Raw genomic sequence first — 22,617 nt, 5'->3', positions numbered from 1 at the left:
TTACAAAAGAACATAATCTCTATATTGGTGTTTTTCTCCATGATAGAAGCTAAAACAAGGAGACACTTCAGATCAATTTCAGACAATAGGGTTAAGATCAATTTTACTTTCATGTTAATGATTTCTGTACACAACATAAATAAAGGTTCCCTCATCACAGACACATCTTCAGACTAAAAATTGCTTCTCGGAAGCAACCAAACAACCTCAACAAAGCTCAAAGCTGATACAAGAATCCTATGGGAAAAAAATTAAGGGCAAAAAAAAAAAAAAAAAACGGAGAAAGAAAGAAACCAACCCACCCTTCAAACTTATCGTAACTTTTGACTTATATCTTTTAAGCTTACTATTGACTAGAAAAATTTTGCCAATCAACATCCTCAGTATATACATACACTACACAGTGTCTCCAATGTCTCCATTTTTGCAATGAGATGGCTTTAAACGTCTTCCCAAAATCACCATGGTTGATTAACTTATCATCTGAACAAGCCAAAGTTGCAGGAAACCAAATTGATGTTGCACTTCATGGATGCTCACACTTTGTGGTCCCTACAAAATCAAAGTGAAACTGATTAAAAAGACTTCTGCTTAACCCAAAGCACCTTCAACATTACTGCAAAAGGACTCACAGGACTACATAAAGGAAATGCAGATTGACTTCACTTAATTGAGTTCTTAGAGCAGGAATAGGAAGGAAAGCATGATATGCATAAAGCCTAGGTAATGGCAGAAAATTTTTAGAGGGAGGAGTTAGAGGATCGGCTAAGCACATCCTAAACCATTGTGGGAAGGATTGTATTCTATGTCCTTTTTGGGTTTTCGTTCTTTCTATTTGGGTTTTCTTTGGCGATGCCTCGGTTAAGGACTCAATATCATTAAGATAACACATCTTAATTTCGTATAGAGGCGATTACCAAAGCAAAGGCACAGAATCTTAAGTAATTATGTTGGTCAGATATGAATTACTAAAAAATGTCCAGGGTGTTGGAACACTGAATGATGACATCTTCTTTCTACAGGAAAGTGATTTACCCCTCCAGATTGCTACAAAGGGAGTGCTTTCAACTTGAATATCCACATACTTCAAATGTATTCTATAATGCATTTAATATCTATTAACCAAGCTGAAGTATCACTAGTGAGACACAACTGAAAGCAACAAATATTTTGCAGACAACTGATAATTCATATTACCAAGCAAGCTTTGAAAAAGCCCATTACTTCAGAAATGAAGACTTCTGGAAGCAATTGATGCCCTGGTCGACAGTCAATAGAAAACAATGTAAATAAACATCAAATATCAGAAAGATTTTATCCAACACAAAAAAAAAAAAAGAAGCTCAAAAAGCGCTAACCATGCTTGTCGACATCTAACAGCTTCATGACGTACAGCTCTCTTTGGATCATCAAGAGCTTTTTGTACAGAACGTAAAACCTGAAAATTAAAATAAATAATTATACATGAAGTGCTAATTGATTATTGTCGTACACATAGCATCCACAATATATTGTTATTAAATACTTATGAAGTAGCCATCACAATTGTTGTAATTTTCCCATGATTAATTTATACCATCAGGGTTGCCTTTGAAATTCTTCTAAAAGGTTTCAAAAATATATTGTCAAAGTTGAGGAGTGATTTTTAAAAAGAAGTTGTGAAATGGTGATCAACATTTCATATTCCGTGAAATCAAACTAACCTGTGTTCTCATGGGATAAATCCTAGCATGGGGCAATCTGGACATGGCAACAAGACACTGAATTGCTGTCTCTCGAACAACCTGGGCACGTCATGAAAAGTTTTCCACAAAATATCAGTTGCAGGTCTAAAATAACTATAAGCAACTTACCAGATAAATTTAGCTCAGCATCCATTAGAAAGCTATATATGACAGGCTACAATGTAAAAAAAAATGAACATGCAAGGAAATAGGCAGCTAGGAAACTAAAATTCTCTTTGCACAATTGGATCAAGGAATTGAACTTCCCCCTGGATCCCTACCTCAAATGATTAGAAATCTTATAAATGGATATATCTAGAATAAAAAAATCTTAATATTGGAAAATATACAGGGTTCATGGTAATTATAGGGTTCCAAAAGGTGGCATTCATGATAAACATAGTGGCAGTGTTCATAGTTTTTCACATTTTAATTTTTTTTTGTCCATTTCGACTTGTGTTCTAGTAGGATCCACCAACTAAAGTCTGTTCCACAGGAATCCTATTGCCACTTTTTGAACAAAGAAAGAGTTCATGAATTTAGCATGGAATTCCAATTCTATTTGTGCCAAAAGCACAGATTTTGAAGTGCCAGAATTCCATTTCTCTCACCAATTCGATAGACCAAAAGTCAAAAACACAGATTCAGCTATTATCATATGTTTCTTTAAACTTCGTGCATGCAAATTAAGAATATGGCCAAACCAAAAATTGGAGTTATATTAAAGGGACCAATACCAAATTCACATATTTAACCGGGTAAAACTATTGTGCAACTTCAAAGAGGGGATGGTATATCCTTCCTAAAAGTTAAAAACTTGAACTAGTAAAATTCTCAAACTTCGCAAATTCAGAACTCATACATAAGCATCCCTAAAATGGGATAGGACAGTATGTTGCATGAACTGAAGATAATAAAGAGGTGGAATGGCAATAGATGCCTTATTGTGTTAGCATATAAGTACATACTGAAGAGGAGGAATGACATATTACCTAAAACAAGAGGGCTTGGTTTAGACACCAGAATATTGATTTATTTTTTAACAATGTAATTAAGGGCATATCCAGAAACAAATTAAATGATTCTCTAAGGAAAGATCTAGTACCATCATATGGGGGTAGCCAACAAGCCCAATAAGGCAATTAATGATGATATGCACATTCTCGACCACAGTTTCTTGTCCTGCATGTGTTAGTGGAGAGAAATACATTATTTAGCCTGGGTGAATAATCATTAAGAATATATTGTAATCTAAAAGCAATCATGAAGGAAAAAACAGTAAAATTAGTCGTCCTTTTCTATCATTGGCAAAGAAAAGAAAACAATTTTCAATGGCAACAACTTACAAAAATTATCATTGACAAGGGATACTGCATAACAAATTCTATAACTTAGGAAGGCTATGGAAAGAGGAAGAAACAATTGTGAATAGCCTGGTACTCAATAACATGCATTGACAAGCTGAAACCATATTCCTAACTATTCAATTTATCTTTATGACTTCAAAAACAAATGATATACAATTTTTACTTTGCTTAATGTTGAGGAGCTTGCCTCTATATTGGGTTGCAAAGTAGGGAAACTTCCAACTACTTATTTAGGCTTGCCTTTGAGTGCGTCGTTCAAGTCCCCTTCTATGTGGGATGTGGATAAGGAGAGGTTCCATAAAAGGTTCGCCTTTTGGAAAAGACAATACTTTTCAAAGGGTGGTAGACTTACTTTGCTTAAAAATACTTTGTGCAGTATGTCCATCTATTTTATGTCTCTTCTTGTCATTCCTAAAATTGGTCCTTTTAAGATTGGAAAAAATTCAAAGGGACTTCTTGTGGGGGAGGAAGAGCCCTCGATTGAAAACCTCACTTAGTTAAGTGGTGTTCTCTCTGCAAAGACAAGCAGTTGGGAGGGCTTGGTATTATGGTCTTGTCCTCTCTTAATAAATCCTTGCTTGGAAAATGGTGTTAGAGACTTACTTTGGAAAGGGACTTCCTTTGGAAACGGGTTATAGTGGGAAAGTTTGGGGAAGAACCTAAAAGTTGGTGCTCTTTTGCTGGGAGGGAGGGTTATGATGTCAGCGTGTGGAAGGTAATAAGAGGAGGTTGGGAAAACCTTTAATGTCAGAACAAGTTTTATGGTTGGCAATGACAGAACAAAATTTTAGCTTGATGTTTGGTGTGGGGAGGCTCCTTTAAAGGATTCTATTCCATCCCTCTTCTCTTTTGCTTCTAATAAAGAGGCTTGGGTGGTGAGTGCTCGGGAAATAGTTAGCAAACAGGTGTAGAACCTGGGATTCATGAGGCAGTTTCAGGATTGAGAGCTACATATCATTGAGGAGTTACTTAGGCTACATGCACTTGGGAAGTGTAGTGAGGATGATGATAAGCTAATTTGGCAGATTAGCAAGAGTGGGAAGTTCTTGGTGAAATATCTCTACTCTTACCTAGAGTCAGATGAAGGTATTTCTTTCCTCTCTAAGCTAGTGCGGGGCTCTTGGGTGCTTTAAGGTGGTCTTTTTGCTTAGGAGGAAGTTTGGAAAAGGTTCCTCACCTTAGATCAACTTAAGAGAAGAGGATGGGTATTAGCCAATCATTGTTGTTTATGTATGAATTCAAAAGAATCAACAAATCACTTGCTAATCCATTATGGAAAGGCTAAGGGTCTTTGGCATTTGTTATTTTCTCCCTTTGGTTGTTCTTCGGTCCTCCCTTTCTTTGTGAAAGATTTGTTGAAGGGATGGCATGGGAGTTTTGTTAGCAAAAAATAGAAAAATGATTTAGGGGACAACCCCTCTTTGCTTGATTTGGATTCTCTAGCAAGAGAAAAATTGAAGATACTTTGATGGGATTCAACACTCAAATCAAGCTCTAAAGGACTCTTATTTGTAACTTTTTTCCTCAGACTTGCCTACACATTCAAGAGGGTCCTGGTTCCTTGTTAGATTTTATTGACTGGTTGTGCATGTGTTAGCGAGAGGGTGTTTTGTAAGCTTTTTTATGGTGTTTCCTTTTCCTTGGTTTCCTTTGTATACCTCCCATGTATGCGCCCCCGCCTTTTTTTTGGTGTCTTTAATATATTCTTGGTTGCCTATCAAAAAATATCTTAGGATATGCATATCCCATTATATTTGTAGCCTAAAAGCACAAGAAATATTTAAGAGAAAATACATGTTTCCAAACTTGTTATTGAAAATGTCAATAAAAGAAAATATACATGCATAGTACTATATTCTTACCATTTTTATCCATCAATATCCCAGATAAGACTAGCAAGAGATTGTAGAGAATATCTTTATCCAGATTATAAGTACTCAATACGGATAAGCTATCCAATAATATTGGAATGATCTGCATACATAAAATAACACTTTATGCAATTGTTATACTTGCTCCAAGTAGTTCAAAATGAAATTTCTGACACTAACCTTCTTGGCTTCAGATAATACAGCAATGAGTGGAGTATCAGAAATAACATGTGCTAAAGCTCGATATAGCATAGATCTGAACAATAAAGCAGTGCAAGATAACTAAGACCACCTATGAGCAATCATCACTGAGAATTAAGAAGATAAATCAATTTACAAAGCAGCACAGGAAGGCTCCAGAGCTTATTGTACATACCTTGTGTTAGACAAACGAGATTCCGCCATTGAAGATACCAGAATGGGCAGTACTGAAGAGAAAAAGCGTTGCTTATAGAGCGGCCGTATGTTTGCATGAAATCTCTTATTCAAACAAATTTCAGAATCACTCATAAGAACATGAAATGCATCTGCTGCAGATTTCGCCACTGAAGGAAGCACATCCTGCTCCTGATTGTTTTCTAATGAACCCTGGTTCAATGGCGAGTTATCTATTCCCCCACTTGACAGCAAGCACCTCAAAAAAATCATTGTTATATCTTTAACTTTTTCATGACCCCGCAAAAGCAAACCTTTCCCTATCCATGCTAATCCTTCAATAGCACAAACTTGAAGCAATTGACAGTTTGAAGCACTAAGGCATAAATTAGCAAGACCCATCTCATTGTCCACCCCTATTCCACTGCATCTCTTTAAGGGACCATGGTTATGGGAATCCCATAAACTTGTGTTGAAAATTATATCCAGTGCATCTTCCAAAGTACAAGTACTTGAAATCTCAACTCCATTGGATTTTGGACACAGTTTGTTAACCATAGAACCCAATGCCTGAGCTGCTGGAACATGGCCCTTAAGAAGGGTCGTCATGAATAAATGCAGCACTACTCTTATATTTGGAATGTGGGTTTGAGGACGAACTGCTATAATTGCTGATGCAAATAATGAAATAACCCATTTATCTCTACAAGAAAAACATTCTAAATCTTGAGTATGTTTCAACCCTTCCAACTGGACTGTACCGGTGATTGGCATGGATTCCATCAATGTAAAAGAAGGGCATGATGAAAGTACACTGTAAGCTTTTTTAATGATTTTACCCTGACTTCCCTCTGAACAACTCCCAACAGCAAGCTTCATTGCTGTCATTGTTGCATTAAGAAGCTCCTAAAATAAAGACAAACATGCAAATGCTGCTTATCAGCAGATATCATGTAGACTCCTATATATATATGTGTAACCATAGGAGCCAGCCTAGTAATGTGAAAAAAATTTCAACATGCCTTTAGTAGAATGATTGCATTTAGAAAAGGCACTGACAAGAAAAGTTAAAAAAATGATAATAGCAGCAGCACTTACATTTTCCTGAGCCCCAACACTAAAAGCCATGCTATTTTCAATTTGGTTCCAAATATTAACAGCAAAACGTGAAAGAACATCCTCAAAATCTCCAGCTCCATGGATCCTGTGCCCATGCCAACAAGGGTTTCAGATCAACAGCAGGTAGTTGGAACAGAAAAGGTAAACATTACTAAATGGGAAAAAGAACTATCAGAAATAGTGGACCAAAAACAAGGAAGAGGGGAAAAGAAAAAGAAAAGGGCCTCTACCATACAGTGAAAAAAAACATGAAAATCCTTCCTCTCCATCTCATACTTTAAAAAGGAATTGATACTTGCATGAGTGTGCATGCACATGACCACATGCTCAGGTTGGAGATTTAAATTTTGATTTCAAAAGAAAGCAATGGAATAAAAACTAGTAGATCTCGTAAAAATAGTAAATATAAGTCTCAACTGTTCTGGCAATATCACATATGTGACCATCAATTTCAACGATTCATCATTAGAGACCTGGTTTTCACCAGATATTTAGTGCAGAAAAAAATATATAAGATACCAATAATATTGTTGGGACAAAATGCATTTGGGTTCAACATTGAAAGAATGGGAATTTCTTTCCAGCACCTAGTATCAAGAGGCCTTCCGTATGAAAATGCAAACCAAAAAAACCCATCTAAATGACAATTCTACAGCTAATACAATAATTTTTAGAATGCCTTCACAACATGGAAGAAAGCAGAAAAGCACAGACATCATTGAACTTTGAAAAGTCATGGGTTGGTTTAATAGTTGTTGGACACATTATATGACATTCCACAGGGTTAAGAAGGATGGCAGAACCACCATAATCAGAATATTCAACATTGAACAACAAAAAAAGGAAACAAAAATATTTAGGGTAGAATATCATACCCTGGAAGCAGCTTATTAGAGTAACATTCCAAAAGCTGAACTGCGATTTTGGCTGACTTCAGATTTCCATGGACCTAGATAAACAGATTACAATACTCAAGAAACATTAAACCAAGAAAACAGCTTCAAAAAGGAGCTTGGAGAGAGGAAGAATCTAAATATTGATGCAAAGCCAACAAGAAATAGAAACCCATGAAATGTACTGAATGAGAGTGAATCTGACACAATCCAATTGTGTTGCTCAATGAATTCAACTTATATTTAGACACATCTTCAGATAGGTTACTGACATCAACAGATGGCACAAATGTTATTTTTCTCAAGCAGGACATTTCATGACTTCTAAAGGGAAAATTTTCTTCACGTCTACCATGTAAGCCTTCATATCTCACACTTACATAAACCTCCGATAAATTAGCAAATATAGCATCTTCCAACCCTTGAACAATTTTCAGCATAACATTCAGACCAGTAGTGCCAATATCAGAAATTGCTTCCAGTCTGAGTTGAAAAGGCAGGCCAAAATCATCGAGAAACATCAATGAAACAATCTTCTCAACAACAATGTAGTTATAGCTCAGTGCCTTCTCAGATTCATGAAATCTATCAATGAATGAGCCAATTTGCACCAATGCCTTCAATGCTAGTTTCCATAACAATGTTTTGTTGAAATCCTCAACGATAATTGATATAAATGTCAACAAAACATTCTCAAATGTGGATTTTGATATTGGTAAAAATTCCCCTGGGAAAGTAGCCAGAATCTGCAAACCTTTCACTGCAAATTAATATTTAAAAAAAAAAAGGAGGATCACTACAGATGAAATTAACTGAGCATTAATTCTCACATTTTTAACCTAAAACTACAACTGATATCAAACCAAAAAGACTTATGACAAAAGAAGCTAAACACCATAGCAGATTTATTAATACAATTCATGATATAAATCCACAAGCATTTAAGAAATGCAGAAAAATGGTACCAGGATAAAAACGATTTATTGAGATCAATTAAATCACATGAAACTATTAGATTTCATTCATGTGAGAAGAAATAACAGAATTTCAAGCAAATACAACATTTCTAGAATTACATAACATGATGTCCAATATGGAACATGCAACTGAAAGTATTCAACTCAAAATTGTTTATCATGGTGAAAACCAATTGATATCATAAAAAGGGTAGGACCAATTTGTGGCTTTCACTTACAGGCTTTGTTTCAATTTATTGTCTATTCACGCCCAAAGATGCATGAAGCATGAATAAATCTTAAAGAAATGCTCTAAATTGAGTGAAGCATCCACAAGATCACATGGGCATGGGTATAAAACATGTGTTACACAGGCTTGATATTGCACATTTAGGCATGTCCAACAAATTGAGAGACATAACAAATTTGTCAGATATTTAGCATGAGTATAGTACACATGTGAGCAATTGAACATGTTATTGTACATACATCATTATACCCCAGTATAGAAGAAAGGTCAAATTCATAATTCAACAGTCCTTTCATGTCCTAAGATTTGAGAATTAGATTCAACATCTAGATACACACTAATAATCAACATGAATACTCAAGTCCATTTAACATATCCACTTGACGCTCATGAGTCATCACTATGCAAGCATCAAATGAAAACAACATATATCTATATATATATATATATATATATATATATATATTGCATTCTGAAACAAAAACATTTACCTCCAGAGTAGATATCTGCCTCATAAGCATCTTTGTCTGTGCTTGCATCCAATACAGAACTGAAGGCCTTCATTAATAAACTCGAAAAGCTATGAAGCATGCAGCACCATGATTCTTGTGCTGAAACAGATTTTGATGTGAGTTCTTCAGAGCCAACCACCAAATCTCTGCATGCAGCAAGGAGCTCAATGCAGAGATAAAGGGCCCCAAAATTAAGTCTTTCACTAAAGACATAATCAAAATTTGGAAGGCAATCCCCAGATGAATTTCTCACTGAAAGCCCCAGAGTATCCATCAAGCGGAAGAAAAAGCTTTCAAACACTCGATTGCAGCAGGTGATAGAGGCCTTGGCAGAAACATAGAGGATACGACCAACTGCACATAGTTTGTGCTTGCTTTGCAGAGGAATATCATTGTAACTTCTAAAACTAGTGACTGTGTTGACTATCGTGTTTATATCTTTATCACCAACAATCAAACTTAATGACAAACCACTATTTTCCAAAATAACCTTCTGCAGAAGTATGAAAGCCTCTGTCACAATTTCGTTCTCCTGAAAGCCCACATGATCTAGTAATTCTGAAGCCAAGGATAACATGGGTTCTTGCTCTGAACAAAAGATTGCATCTTTTACTGAAAACCAAATAGCTTCAACATGCTTTGTCATTCTGTCATCTCCATATTTCAACAAGCAATTGCTGAGATACTTCAAAGAATCAACCTGCCAACATTAGAAAGCCAAACTGAACAGGTTGAATAGATTGGCCATTTCAAAGAAACTCCCATACAGCATACAGTGGAAAAATTGCTACAGTAGAAGAAATAAATAAATTAATAATAAAATAGAACTATATTCAATTTCACCAACCTTTGCTAACGGCAGAGAAGAAGAAAGTTTCTCAAGAAGCAATGGTATGGCAAATGGCTCAAAGAGAGTTGTAGAAGAAAATGCTAGCTGTAAAAGAAAATAGTTCAATATAAAAATTGCAGAAGGGAAGATCATGTATCTGGTAAGGCAGTCAAAATAAATTAGACCATAAAACAATATCAATGTATTGAAACAAAACACTAGGTTGAACATTTGCAGCCCTTTAGATACACCATGGTAGCAAATCTGCCTCAACGTAATCAATAAATTCATAAAAACATGCTATTTAATGGGAGGGGAAAAAACATAACAAACATTTCTAGTGAAATCCAACCTTAAAAGAGCTTATTCAAGAAAAATAACAGATATAGAACCCTTCTATCATAGATGTAATCTTCATAATCTGCTCACCAAGGCTTTATTGAGAAATACCAAACCCTAAGTATGCAAATCTTGCATAGTTTCATCACCCAATTACTTAATACCAGATGGATGTATACACCACATGCATAGAATGCAACACAAGGGATCTAATCCCAAGCAGGGCAGATAAGTAGAGAAGGAAATGAGATTCAATGAAGACTGTGATGCAACTTTTGGAGGCAAAAGCAGAAAATCTAAAAAGGGACTTTAGGACCAATTTGATAATATTTTAATTTATTCTGTTGTATGACTCAATTTAGTTTATTTGGATTTCAGCGAGTTAGAGAGTTTTTAGGAATTTTACCAAGTTTAGAATTCAGGGCAATATTATGGGATTTTATAGGTATGGGTTTCATTCCAAGGAAATGGACTGAGCATAAGATCATTTATGAGTTTGTTAGAGTTCAAGGGAGTAAGAAACTAATTTGCATAGGAATAAAAGGATTTCCAGCTCAACCAAGAGACTAAGTATGCTAAGTTTACATATTATAGGACTCAAAAGGTATGACTTTGGGTGAATAGTATTCAGATTCCAGAAATTCTTATTTTCTTCCCTTTCTTTGCTAAGGCTTGTTACTTTTATCCTCGTAGCTCATGGAATGTGATTTTTTTTCTTGCTGGTGAAGAATCTGATCTATAATCAGATTGTAAGTTTTCTGTCTTAGATCTGAGCATGCATGACTCAGCCCATCCCTATATTTGTATTCTGAGACAAGCTACACCAGAACGCATGTAATGGAGCAGTTATAAGTGGAAGGACATTGATCAGTGAAAAACAGTTGGAAACACCAACAAGCAGACTTACAAACTTTGTGTAATGAAAGAGCAAAGAAAAATGTAAACAGGTGGGAAAAAAAAGGCTGATATCGTTACAGATGAATCCATAATAGTCCACAATCCATCCACAAGGTCCCCCCTCCTACAATCCATCCACAAGGTGCCCCCTCCTTTTTTACGTATAGGAAAATTTAGACAGATGAGTAGGTCTTTTATCAGAAACACACTAAATCTTTTCTATTAATTAAAAATATCAAGAAGGACAACACATCCTTCCACAATATATAAATCTAATTAAAACAACAAGAGAAACTCCTTAATGAGAAGCAATACAAGCTGGACAAGTAAGGAAGACTACAAAAAACTGAGCAAACTATAGTTGTTCTTTGAAAGTAGGTTTCAAGAAAATTGTTTTTTCTATACCTTGAAAGGAGGAGAAAAAAGAATTAACACAATATGGTTACCCATTAATAACTTCTCATACACTAGTTAAACAATATATAGATATTTTCCATGTGCCAGCTATATCTTCCTAGACAAGCAGTTTAGTAAACCTGGTCACTTACAAGGTTTCAGGATTGACTTTCCGTACTCAAATTATAGCTTCTCACCACCTAGGCCCTTCCAATTGGAATCTCAAACAATTGACTGGGTATGGTCAACATATTATTATGAATAAGAACAAGTTCATGGCATCAGATTCTTAAATCATCCATTAGAGATAGAACAATTGAAACCTCCAATTTGTGTTTCCATCAACCCTTGCACCAAAGACCACATGTTTCACGAGAGTTCACTAAGGAGCTTTACCTTACAGTGGAAATATATATGATCAATCAAACATCAATAATGTTTATAGTATAGTGAATTATTTGTAGCATTGATTCAAAGAAGGACTAGATACCAAATTCTTTTAAAATAAAAAGCACAAAAATTTAAAGAAAAGCACTTAAGAGTAAATTGCATACCATTAATGCCCTAGAGAGGTCATCTCTTTTCAAATCAACATCTTCACCTTGGGGCTGGATCATGTAGAACCATACATCAAAGACATGAAGGAGCATATCAAACAGAATGTATAAAAATAAGGATTGAATATTAAAAATTTCAGTTAATGAAAGCAACAGCAGCAATTGACTCCTGTAAAATTTAATATTCACATTCACAACATAGAATTTTTGGGTGAATTATATTTGCAGTTAGACTGGGAACTAAGATTAACAGTTTTAACAAACAATCATAGATCAACAGTGACATTTAGCTTAGCACAAGGCTGTATAGATTAACCCAAGCAATATCAATCAAGAATTGAGTGGAAATTTCGTTCTGCAAAGAAACATATCTAACAAAAATACAGACACAAGATTGCATACAAAACCAGAGATATACAACATGGTTTTAATCACCCATCACTTCATTGGATTCATGCTCGACTAGGTTATCAAGATATTTCACTGCCCATCAAATGAAAACTAGAATTTCAGAAGTAAACACCTGACTTTGTGGTCATTATAGAAACAAGGCGTTAAAGAAAATCAAAATACCAACAATTTCTTCCCACCAACAAATAAGGAAAATCTTACAAATATGTCCTACTTTCCTTTTTGTGCCAAGAAATAGCTTAGGTAAGTATAGATATTAAAGCGACTAGTATTCATCACGCTTACGTGTGTGAAATGTATAGGGAAGTAACAGCCCAAAATGTCAAAAAGATCCCCAGCAAAACTAGCTAGTGGACCAGATGGATCTGGAAATAGTCGTGCAAGAATCTCCACGATATGAAATGTGAGCATTAAGCAACGAGGATCCTTTTCTCCATCAATAGCTCCACAGATCCCATAAACAAGATCATCACCCTATACACAAAGAAAACTAGGATCAATATTGAAATACAGCAAACACACACACATACTTATGTAGGTAGATCGGTATAAGAGGAGCGATTGAAACAAGAGGTGTTCTGCAATGTCTTGCTTTAACAAATAAATACAATGAACAAGAGTTGGAGAGATGGAACAAGGGCAGTTAAGAAGCCACAAGTTGCATGTACAGATCATATAAAGTTGCTGAAAATGGAAAAATAATGGAGGAACACCAAAAGCAAGGTTGTTCTTTGAGAATAATAAATTTAGCCAAGTGATCATACCAAATGATTCAATCTAACTCCAAAAACATTCAAATCTAAAACTTCAAGCAATTTAAAAAAAGTAAAAGTAAAACTAGTGGGTGACATGCATGCATGAGAATAGAGTTTCATGGTTACCGAGGAAACCATTATGAATCAAATAGAAAGACCTTAATAGATATAGAATTATTTACTTAAGACAAAGAGTTAGAGAAGGCTAATAATCATGCTGAATGAACTAGGCCACATAGATTTTCATTAATAAAATGGATGCTACATTGAATTCAAATAATTCTATTTTAGTCTTATCCCTGAAATTATCAGAACCTTAAAAAGTTCCACTAAAAATAAAAGTAGGTAAGTGTCAAAATAAACCAGGTTTAAGGAGACATGACTGCAATCACTCTGATAGTATTGGATCTCTCTCTCACAGTTCTTATTTTACCATTGACAAAATTATGAAACAACATTCAAGTATTGTACCTAAAATATGTGAAAAGAGCACAGGAATAGGAAAGCAAGACTAAGGATAATACCAGTGAAGCAACTGATTCGGGGTATTGATCTAATAGGCATTCCAGAATCTCAAAGCAGAGCTGCAAGAAAAATTAAAATTTGAAGCAAAGTGTGGCTAAGCTTATTAAGAAATTGGATTCCTAATAAAGGACAAAACTTGTCTGCTAGATTTTAGCAGTGAAATACTAAAATATGTGAGCATCAACACTGGGTGGATAAGTGATGTACCTTCCTGTCATGCTGTCCTAAAGATTGCACCTGTACATTCTCTAAGTATGCCTGGGCAAGTGCTCTTGCATCATTGTCAGTAACCCTACCAATATTACTTTTCCTCTTCATCAATGCCAAGCAACCAATGAGTGCACCTCGCAAAGCTCTCCAATCTGCCTGATATGATTACAATATCATCTATCTTATATATGAACTACAACATAATCAATGAAAATAGTAATCCCTGTACAACCAAATTAAAATTCTCAATAATTTATAAAGAAAAACTTTGAACTCGGCTTGAGTAAGCTATCAAGAATTATAAAATATATGTGCATATACATACACACACACACATATATGTATGGGTATGTTTCCAGCATTTATATTAGAATTTGATCTAAATTTTGATTTAGGCTTTGCACACCTTCCAAGCATATGCCATACAAGGCTAAAAGATGCAACCATGCAAACAGCACAGATCCAAGAATTTGGCACATTATTAAGCCACATCCCCACCCACTGGGAAAGATTTTCCACCAAGCTTTTTGAAGCACACAACATGATCCAAAAGAGCATAAAGTAAAATGGCAAAGCTCAAAAGCTACACAAAAAAGATTAAGAGGGTGACCCATTCAAAGGTCTCTTCACGAATATAACATCTATTGAATATATTTATAGTTGTTTGTCGATCAAATATATATATATAGTTGTTAACACATAAAACTTAACATGTATTGTCTTTCTATTATTTCATAAGAGTTTTGAAAAGTTCAATTTAATAAATGAGTTTAATATAGGGTTATCACAAAATTCACAAACATAAACTTACTAAACTTTTAGATTTGATTTTTTAGTTCCAAATTTTATATATATATATATATATATATATGTCATTTCTAAAGTTCCAATTTTTCATGTTCGTCATCATTCCTTTCCCACCAAAAAAGTATTACATAAAAGTTTTTATTCACCAATCTCCCATCATTTTCAATGACAACATTCAAATCATTCAAATGAAAATTCTTCAATATTCATTGTAAGAATAAATTTACTTAACTTCCAATATAGTATTTAACAACAATAACATAGTTTTTAATATAAGATTATTTTACCCATTTCTCCCATTTACTATCAATTTACAACCTTTCTGTATATTTAAACTATTAATATAATAATTTTTTCAACCAAAAAAAAATGAATGTGATTTTTCTTAAAAATTATGAAAAAGAATTGAAGGTGTATGCAACATTGTATTGTTATATCATATATCATATATGTATCATAAGATATGCTTAAGATAAGATACGAATTGAACTACATATCAATTTTAATAAAAGAAAAAAAATGTATCATATTGTTGTATCATATAATGTATTGTAAGTTTTTAACAACTATTAATCAGATTCCCCATTGAGCAATGCTACTCTATCCAAATGAACATGGATCCTCCATCATTCAAAAACACCCATGATTTTACAAAATAATATTTAATAACAACAACACCAATAATAATAATAATAAATAAATAAATAAAAATGCAAGTCATGTCCTTATGTCCATCAAAGAAGCAACTTGGAAAATCTACTTGGACAAAATTTCGTTTTACTTCAGCAATACCCATGTCTGCAAACCAAATTGTTGGGGAATCTATATGATTCTCTAACTTTCAAGAATCAATGTACAACTGTAGATATTTTGTTAAAATAAAGTAGTTTCCTAATTGTAATCATTTTCTAATTTTTATGTAATTAGTTAGGTCGTCCCCTGATTTTTAGGGATTGATAAGATTGTAATAGGATTGTCAAACTCTCCTTAAATAAGTTGTAATTAATCTTTGTATATATATGTATATATATATTCCCTATGTAAGGATTATTCAATTTAGCAAAAAATAATATTTTTCCTCATAGTATCAAAGCTCTTGCTCATTGGGAAGAAAATTCTGAAAAATCTTAGTCTATCTTGCTGAAAAAAAGTTCTAAGAAATTTGATTCTCTAAAAAATCCCTTCTAATCGTCCATTATTTAGTCGTGTCTGAAACATCTAAAGCCAACCCTATTGTTGTGATGATTGGAAACCAATTTGGAGAGGTGTCGCAAAAAGGGGAGAGGGAAAGAATGGGGTGGGAGATAGATAAAAGATATTCAATCATCATATCGATTGAATGGCAAAAACTACTTACAATGGTCATAAGTGGTAAAGACTTTTTTGAAAGGAAAAGGGAAATTAAGTCATTCAATGGGAACCGGACCAACTCAAAATGATCCTACATTTGTCAAATCGGACAATGAAGACTCCATAATGATGTCTTGGTTATGGAAATTGATGTTGCTTAAAATAAGCGGGACTTGTATGTTTCTAATAACAACAAGGGAGATCTGCTAAACAGTCTACCAAACCAATTCCAAGATGCAACCTTGATTAATGAAATTAAGACAAAAACAACATTAACCAAACAAGGTACTCTTTCAATCACTGAATACTATAATATCATGCAAAGACTTTGGCTTGAATTGGACTATTATAAAAAATTTTAAATGAAGTGTAGTGAAGACGTTGCCATGTTACTAAAGCTTGTAGAAAGGGAAAGGATTTTCTTTTTTTTCTAATAGATAAATAGAAAGGGAAAGGATTTTTAAATTTTTTGCAGGGCTTAATATTGAGTTTGACCAAGTCCAAGTGCAGGTTTTAGGGAAGGAAACTTTACCCTTATTACAGGGTGTCTTCTCAATAATCCAAGCCAAAGAAAACCGAAGAGGTATTATGCTTAACTCACGACCCATAGAAAGGTCTACCCTAGTTTCCACAAAAACAAGTAATGAAGGAATCAAAAGAGATGTTGAGGGACAAGGTAGCACTACTAAAACCATTAAGAATGAATCAACAAGGTCTTTCAGTCATGATGGAGTATGATGCACCTACAGTAAGCAGACCCATCACACCAAAGAGACCTCTTGGAAACTCCATGGGAAACCCCAAGGAGTAAGCCAGCATGGTGGTTTTAAGGGTAGATAGCTAAGAAAACATGCTCACTTGACTCATGCAGAAGGCCATTCTTATGAGAATTCCAATTCAAGTAGCTCAAAGATTAGAGGATTCAATAAAGAGGAGATAGAGAGGCTGAGAAATCTCCTTAGTTCCCTTGAAAAACCAAATGGATCGTGTTCATTTGCACAAACATGCAAGTTTCCTACTTCTTATGCCCTTAGTGCCTCCACAATGATTCTTGGGTCATAGACTTGGGGGCAACAAATCATATGACATATTCTTCTTAGTCATTTATCACTTATAATCCTTGTCCTAGTAATAGGAAAATCAAAATTACAAATGGCTCTTTCACTACCTTTGCAAGTCAAGGAACCATTACTTTGTTCCCCTCTCTTCCATTAGAAAATGCGTTGCATGTTCCTAAATTGTCTATTAATCTTTTGTTTGTTCATTAAGTTACTAAATTTTGGATTATAGAGTGACTTTCTATCCAACTTACTATGTTTTTCAAGATCGAGTTATGGGGAGGACAATTAGACATGCTAAGGAAAATGATGAACTCTATTTTCTTGAGACACAAGGTGGCAATAGCAACCAGCCTTCATGTTCCTATTTATCCAATAATATTTCCTTCAACAAAGATGACATTTTCCTTCAACACTTCCGTCTTGGACATCCACCATTTAGTTTAATCAAAGATATGTTTCCTTTATCCAATCAAAAAAAAAAAATGTTTCCTTTACTGTTCAAAAAATGTTGGTGTTAACAATTTACATTGTGATATTTGTAGGTTTGCTAAACATCATCATGTTTCATTTCCTTTAAGTAATACAAGTTCTTTGATTCACTCTAATATTTGAGGACCATCTAAAATTCCTAATATTTCAAGTACAAAGTGATTTTTTTTTTTCAATAGACAAAGGGATGTATTAAAAAACACCAAAAAGGAGTGCACCCTACGTATAAAAGTAGCATATACAAAATTGTCAAAACAAACACCAATTAAGACAAAAAAAAACCTAGAAAAGCGCAAAGCTAGCCACAATAAAGGGCATCTAAGAAATTCAAAATAGAGGGGCTTTCCAATCCCAAAAATTGTTGCGACCACTCTAAAAGCAACCAAATAAAGAGATCCTTCAAACTTTGATCTAACAACTCTTCGTCTTCAAAAGTCCTTTGGTTGCACTCTCTCCAAATACACCGAAATAGGCAAATCGAAGCCAATTGCCAAACTACACTTTTCTTCTTCCCCAACCCCTTTAGTTTCCATTCTAGAAGAAGATTTCTCACTGAAGCCGGGAACACCCAAACCAAACCAAGCTCTCTTGTCATCTCAATGAATCAAAATGTGATCAACCGATTCTTCACTATCTTTATTAAGGCTACCTCTATTAACCATAGACCATTCCCTCTTCACTAATGTGTCTACAGTTAAGATCTTCCCTCAAACATCAGGTGCAAAGTGATTCATCTTATTTATTGATGATTGCACAAGGGTAACATGGGTTTTTCCCTTGAAACAAAAATCTAAAGTGGGTGAAGTTTTTCCAAATTTTTTCAAAATGATGAAAAACCAATTTGGGGTTTGTAGTAAGAAAGCGATAGTGCAAGGAGCTATTTAAATCAAACTCTATCACTTCTTCAAAAAGAAGATATTGTTCATTATTCATCTTGTGTACATACTCCACAACTGAATGGGGTCGTTGATCTGAAAAACAGACACTTAAGGTTACGCGAGCCCTTTTGTTTCAAACACATGTTCCTAAATCTTATAAGGGAGAAGTCATATTGATAGTAGCATGCTTGATAAACCAAATACCCTCAAAAGTTCTAAGGTTCAAAAGTCTATTGAGTGGTTTTTCCAACCATTTTCACAACTCTCATATCACTTGCAAGCTTACTCCTAAAGTTTTTGGGTATGTTAACGTATTTGATCACCTCAAAGAATCTGGAATGTTAGGATACAAGCCTATTGACACACTGATTGAACCAAGTCACAAGCTAAGTGAGGCTAGTAATGATACACCAATGGATCGAGGAATATATCAAAGGTTGGTTGGTAAGTTAATTTATCCTTCACAAACACGACTGGATATGGCATATGTCTAGCGTGTGATAAGTCAATTCACGCATAACCCAAAGGATGTTCATTTTCAAGCAACCTATAAAGTTCTCCGATATCTCAAGAGTCCCTAAGGAAAGGAATTTTGTTTAGAAAGATGTAGAGCTAAGCCTTAAAGCATGCATGGATGCTGACCGGGCTGAGTCAATTGTGGATAGAAGGTCGACCTCAAGGTATTGCACACTACTTGGAGGATATTTAGTAACTTGGAGAAGTAAGAAGCAGATTGTGGTGGCAAGGTTAAGTGTTGAGGCAATGTTTAGAGCCATGGCTCATGGTATTTGTGAACTTTAGTGGTTAAAAATCATTTTTGATCAGTTTTTAGATTTCTCTTTGTTTTTAGATTTCTATTGGTGGGAGTTTTCTCTTTTGTTCAGTTTGTGTTCCCTTGGTTTCTTCTCTTTCTTTTGTATCTTTTCTTCTATTAATATATTTTTCTTCGTTTTTGATCAAAATAATAATAATAATTTTTGATGATCTTAAAATTAAGTAGCAAAAACCTATGAAATTGTACTGTGACAATAAGTCAGCCATCAACATTGTGGATGATGGTTCAACATGATTGAACCAAACAAGTTGAAGTAAATAGACACTTCATCAAAGAGAAGCTTGAGAGTGGGTTGATATGTACACCATATATCCCAACACAGACACTTGGCAGATATTTTAATCAAGGGATTGACCAACTCTTCATTCCAAAAGATTACAAGTAAGTCGGGAATGGATAATATCTATTAACCAACTTGAGGAGGAATATTGGAAAATCTATATGATTCTCCGACTTTCAGAAATCAATGTACAGCTGTAGAAATTTTGGTATAATAGAATAGTTTCCTAATTGTAACCATTTCCTGATTTTTATGTAATTAGTTAGGTTCTCCCCTGGTATTTGGGGATTGATAGGATTGTGATAGGATTATCAAACTCTCGTTAAACAGGCTGTACTTAATCTATATGTATATTTTCTTTGCAAGGATTTTTCAATGTAGCACAAAATAATATTTTTCCTCACAAATAATTAACCATCAAAGTATTTTCACCCAACACCATGAACCAAAAGAAAGATATTGCCATAGAAGGCAGAACCTAGCCTCAGATGTCTTTACCTAGAAGCAACCCTTTCCCTTACTAATAACATACTCAAAGAACTCATTGTAAAAAGGCCATTAGAGCTCCAATTGGGGGCTAAAAGAAGGAAGGAGACATGAACCAGAGGAGACAGCTTCAGGAACAATAGTAACAAGGATGGAACTTGCCCAAAACTGTACATCCAGAATTCAGCTATATGGATGAGCGAATAGCAGATCCACATCCCAAACTTAGCAGCACAATTACATGCATACAGGTTTCCACAAATTTCTCAAAGTATGAAAGATGAAAAGCATTTTCCAACATGAACCATTCTCTATGATGTACATAATTTTAGCACCATACATTTTCATGGGAAACCTTGAGTCAAATTAGATGTACAATATCAATGACTGTTAACAAGATTTAAAAAATACAGACTGGATATTTGGATTCCAATCTGACAAGCAAATGAAGTAACAACTTTGCTGCACATGTTCAAAAATCACATGCTAGTAAAAGAGAAGGAAAGAACAATGAATGTAAGCAGTAACGGCAGCAGAGGTAACAAATGTAAGTCATAAACAAGAAGGTCAGAAAAATGCAGAAGCAATGAAACTTATGTGTCCCACCTTCAGCTTGAGTTAATAATGTTCAACAGTATAATTGCCAACTCACCAGTCTATCTGTGAAGAAGCTTATCAAGCTATGTATGGTAACATTGTCAAGTGGCTTTGATGCAAGACGTGTAAGCAATTCCGCAAGAAGAAGGATACCTGAAATGGTGGCAGGAAATAAGAAATACACAAGCAGTTACATCCTGATGATTACTAGAAATAGACTATTATGGATGAAAAAACTATAGCTGAATAATTAATGATCCATCACTGGCATAAACATGCACTGGCTATCAGCTATAGTCCTGAATTCATCCCTTTGGCACAATTACTTACTAGGGAATCAATGTGTATGTCCCACACACTACTGCATCATAAGAGTATCTTGATATCCAAGGTAATAGGAACAAATGCGGTGCAGAGGACCATATGAATGACCCCATCCAGCCTAATCATAGCTAGAGCCAAATTTTTGTTCATTGTGATTATATTTTACCATGTAAAAATCTAAGATGGGCCTTCATCATTGTAACTGTAGATGGTCCAAATTAGTTACTTTCAAAGTTCAACATGAAGTAACCAATCATTTAATTGCAAAACATTAACAAAAGAGTAACTTCTTCAACGATTCCTACTCAACTTCAAGCTTTTTGAAATAATGTAACTCATAAAATCCCCATAAAAGTACCTCTTGCACGGATTATGTTATCTGTAGTGGACAAATACATCCCCATCTCTCTGACCTAAATTTTCAAAGAATAATGTAAGGTTCAGAAATAGACAAGCTAAATAAAATAAAATAAAATATAAGTTCTCTGAACTTTCCTGGTTGCTGATAATAATGGAGCAAGGAAAAACATAAAAATTTTAATCCCAAAATTTTAATTTGAAAAAAAAAAAAAAGAAAACTCCACAAAAATGAGCCAAATAAAAAATTATTTGAATCCGTTACTGCAATTTATTTCATTTTTCATATGCAAAAACAACATAACACATGCGGCAAAAATTTACACTTTTTTTTTCCATTCTCAATTTTCTCAGCAACCAAACACAACCTTGAGCATAATATATGCACATAAGCTTACAAGTGTCTCTAAAGTTAATATATCATTCTTCAAAAGGTAAGCAATAGCGTCCACGCTTGCAGCCTGTAATTAAAAAACAACAACAGAGTAAATCCAAACCAGCCTAACCTAACTATTCAAATAAAAAAAATTATAATGCTCATTAAATCATCAAATTACGCGGAGAATAATCAAAACAAAAAAAGTCAAAAACAGAAAAGTAAATTTTCCAAAAAAAAAAATTCCTAGAACGCTACTTCTCCCACAATGCAAACGGAGCGTCAGAGCACTACAAATATTATTGTCCATCTTCTGGCTGTTTTGACCAAAAAAATTTCCACCAAATCTTTTCCTGGAATTTTTCACTTTTGAGAAACAAACGGAGCTAAAAAGTAATTTAAGATCGTGATTATAGATGATAGAGAATGAAACCGAACCTGCTGAGTCGAAGAGCGAGATGAGTCGACGTACGATTCAATGTATTGAGTCAATTGACTCAGTTGTGCCATTGCGCTGTGTAGTTGAGCAGAGGGGTTTTGGAACGTGAGGGTTTTGGAGTTGTGGAGATGCCGCGCGAGAACGTGGGTTTATATAGAAGGGGTAATTTGTGGAAGAGCCCCTACTATTTTACTTATTTATTAGGAACTCCTTTCAGTTTTTGTGTTTTATGGTTTTACCCATTCACTTTACTCTTTTACTCAAATAATGCAAGAAAGTAGAAAGCTTCAAGGAAATCATTTTTAACAAGAGTTAATTTCGTTGTCATCCTGGGGTTAGTATAAATATATTA

At 34.5% G+C, this 22,617-nt stretch overlaps 1 protein-coding gene across 4 annotated transcripts; it reads right to left on the bottom strand.

Annotated features, from left to right (window-relative positions):
• Positions 1-76: 76 nt before the first annotated feature.
• On the bottom strand, positions 77-22,374 carry LOC117922349 (MMS19 nucleotide excision repair protein homolog). 4 transcript variants are annotated; one of them, XM_034840471.1, is made up of 21 exons: positions 22,265-22,374; positions 21,849-21,911; positions 21,452-21,506; positions 20,825-20,922; positions 13,984-14,142; positions 13,776-13,835; positions 12,782-12,970; positions 12,083-12,136; positions 9,915-10,001; positions 9,047-9,767; positions 7,730-8,109; positions 7,332-7,405; positions 6,436-6,541; positions 5,339-6,243; positions 5,143-5,218; positions 4,954-5,065; positions 2,830-2,906; positions 1,704-1,784; positions 1,359-1,438; positions 1,198-1,259; positions 77-552 (listed from the first exon to the last, which is right to left on the bottom strand). In XM_034840471.1, exons 1-20 carry the CDS (start codon positions 22,334-22,336, stop codon positions 1,226-1,228), a joined length of 3,483 nt encoding a protein of 1,160 aa, XP_034696362.1. In that variant the 5' UTR covers positions 22,337-22,374; the 3' UTR covers positions 77-552; positions 1,198-1,225. The 4 variants fall into 4 exon arrangements, with proteins under 4 accessions (XP_034696362.1, XP_034696364.1, XP_034696365.1 ...); XM_034840473.1 differs by having other exon boundaries at positions 1,225-1,259; XM_034840474.1 differs by lacking the exon at positions 1,198-1,259.
• Between the last annotated feature and the right edge of the window lie 243 nt (positions 22,375-22,617).

Source organism: Vitis riparia, chromosome 9 (assembly GCF_004353265.1).
Source record: "Vitis riparia cultivar Riparia Gloire de Montpellier isolate 1030 chromosome 9, EGFV_Vit.rip_1.0, whole genome shotgun sequence".
Lineage (NCBI taxonomy): Eukaryota > Viridiplantae > Streptophyta > Magnoliopsida > Vitales > Vitaceae > Vitis > Vitis riparia.
This window is presented reverse-complemented; position numbering and strand designations above follow the sequence as displayed.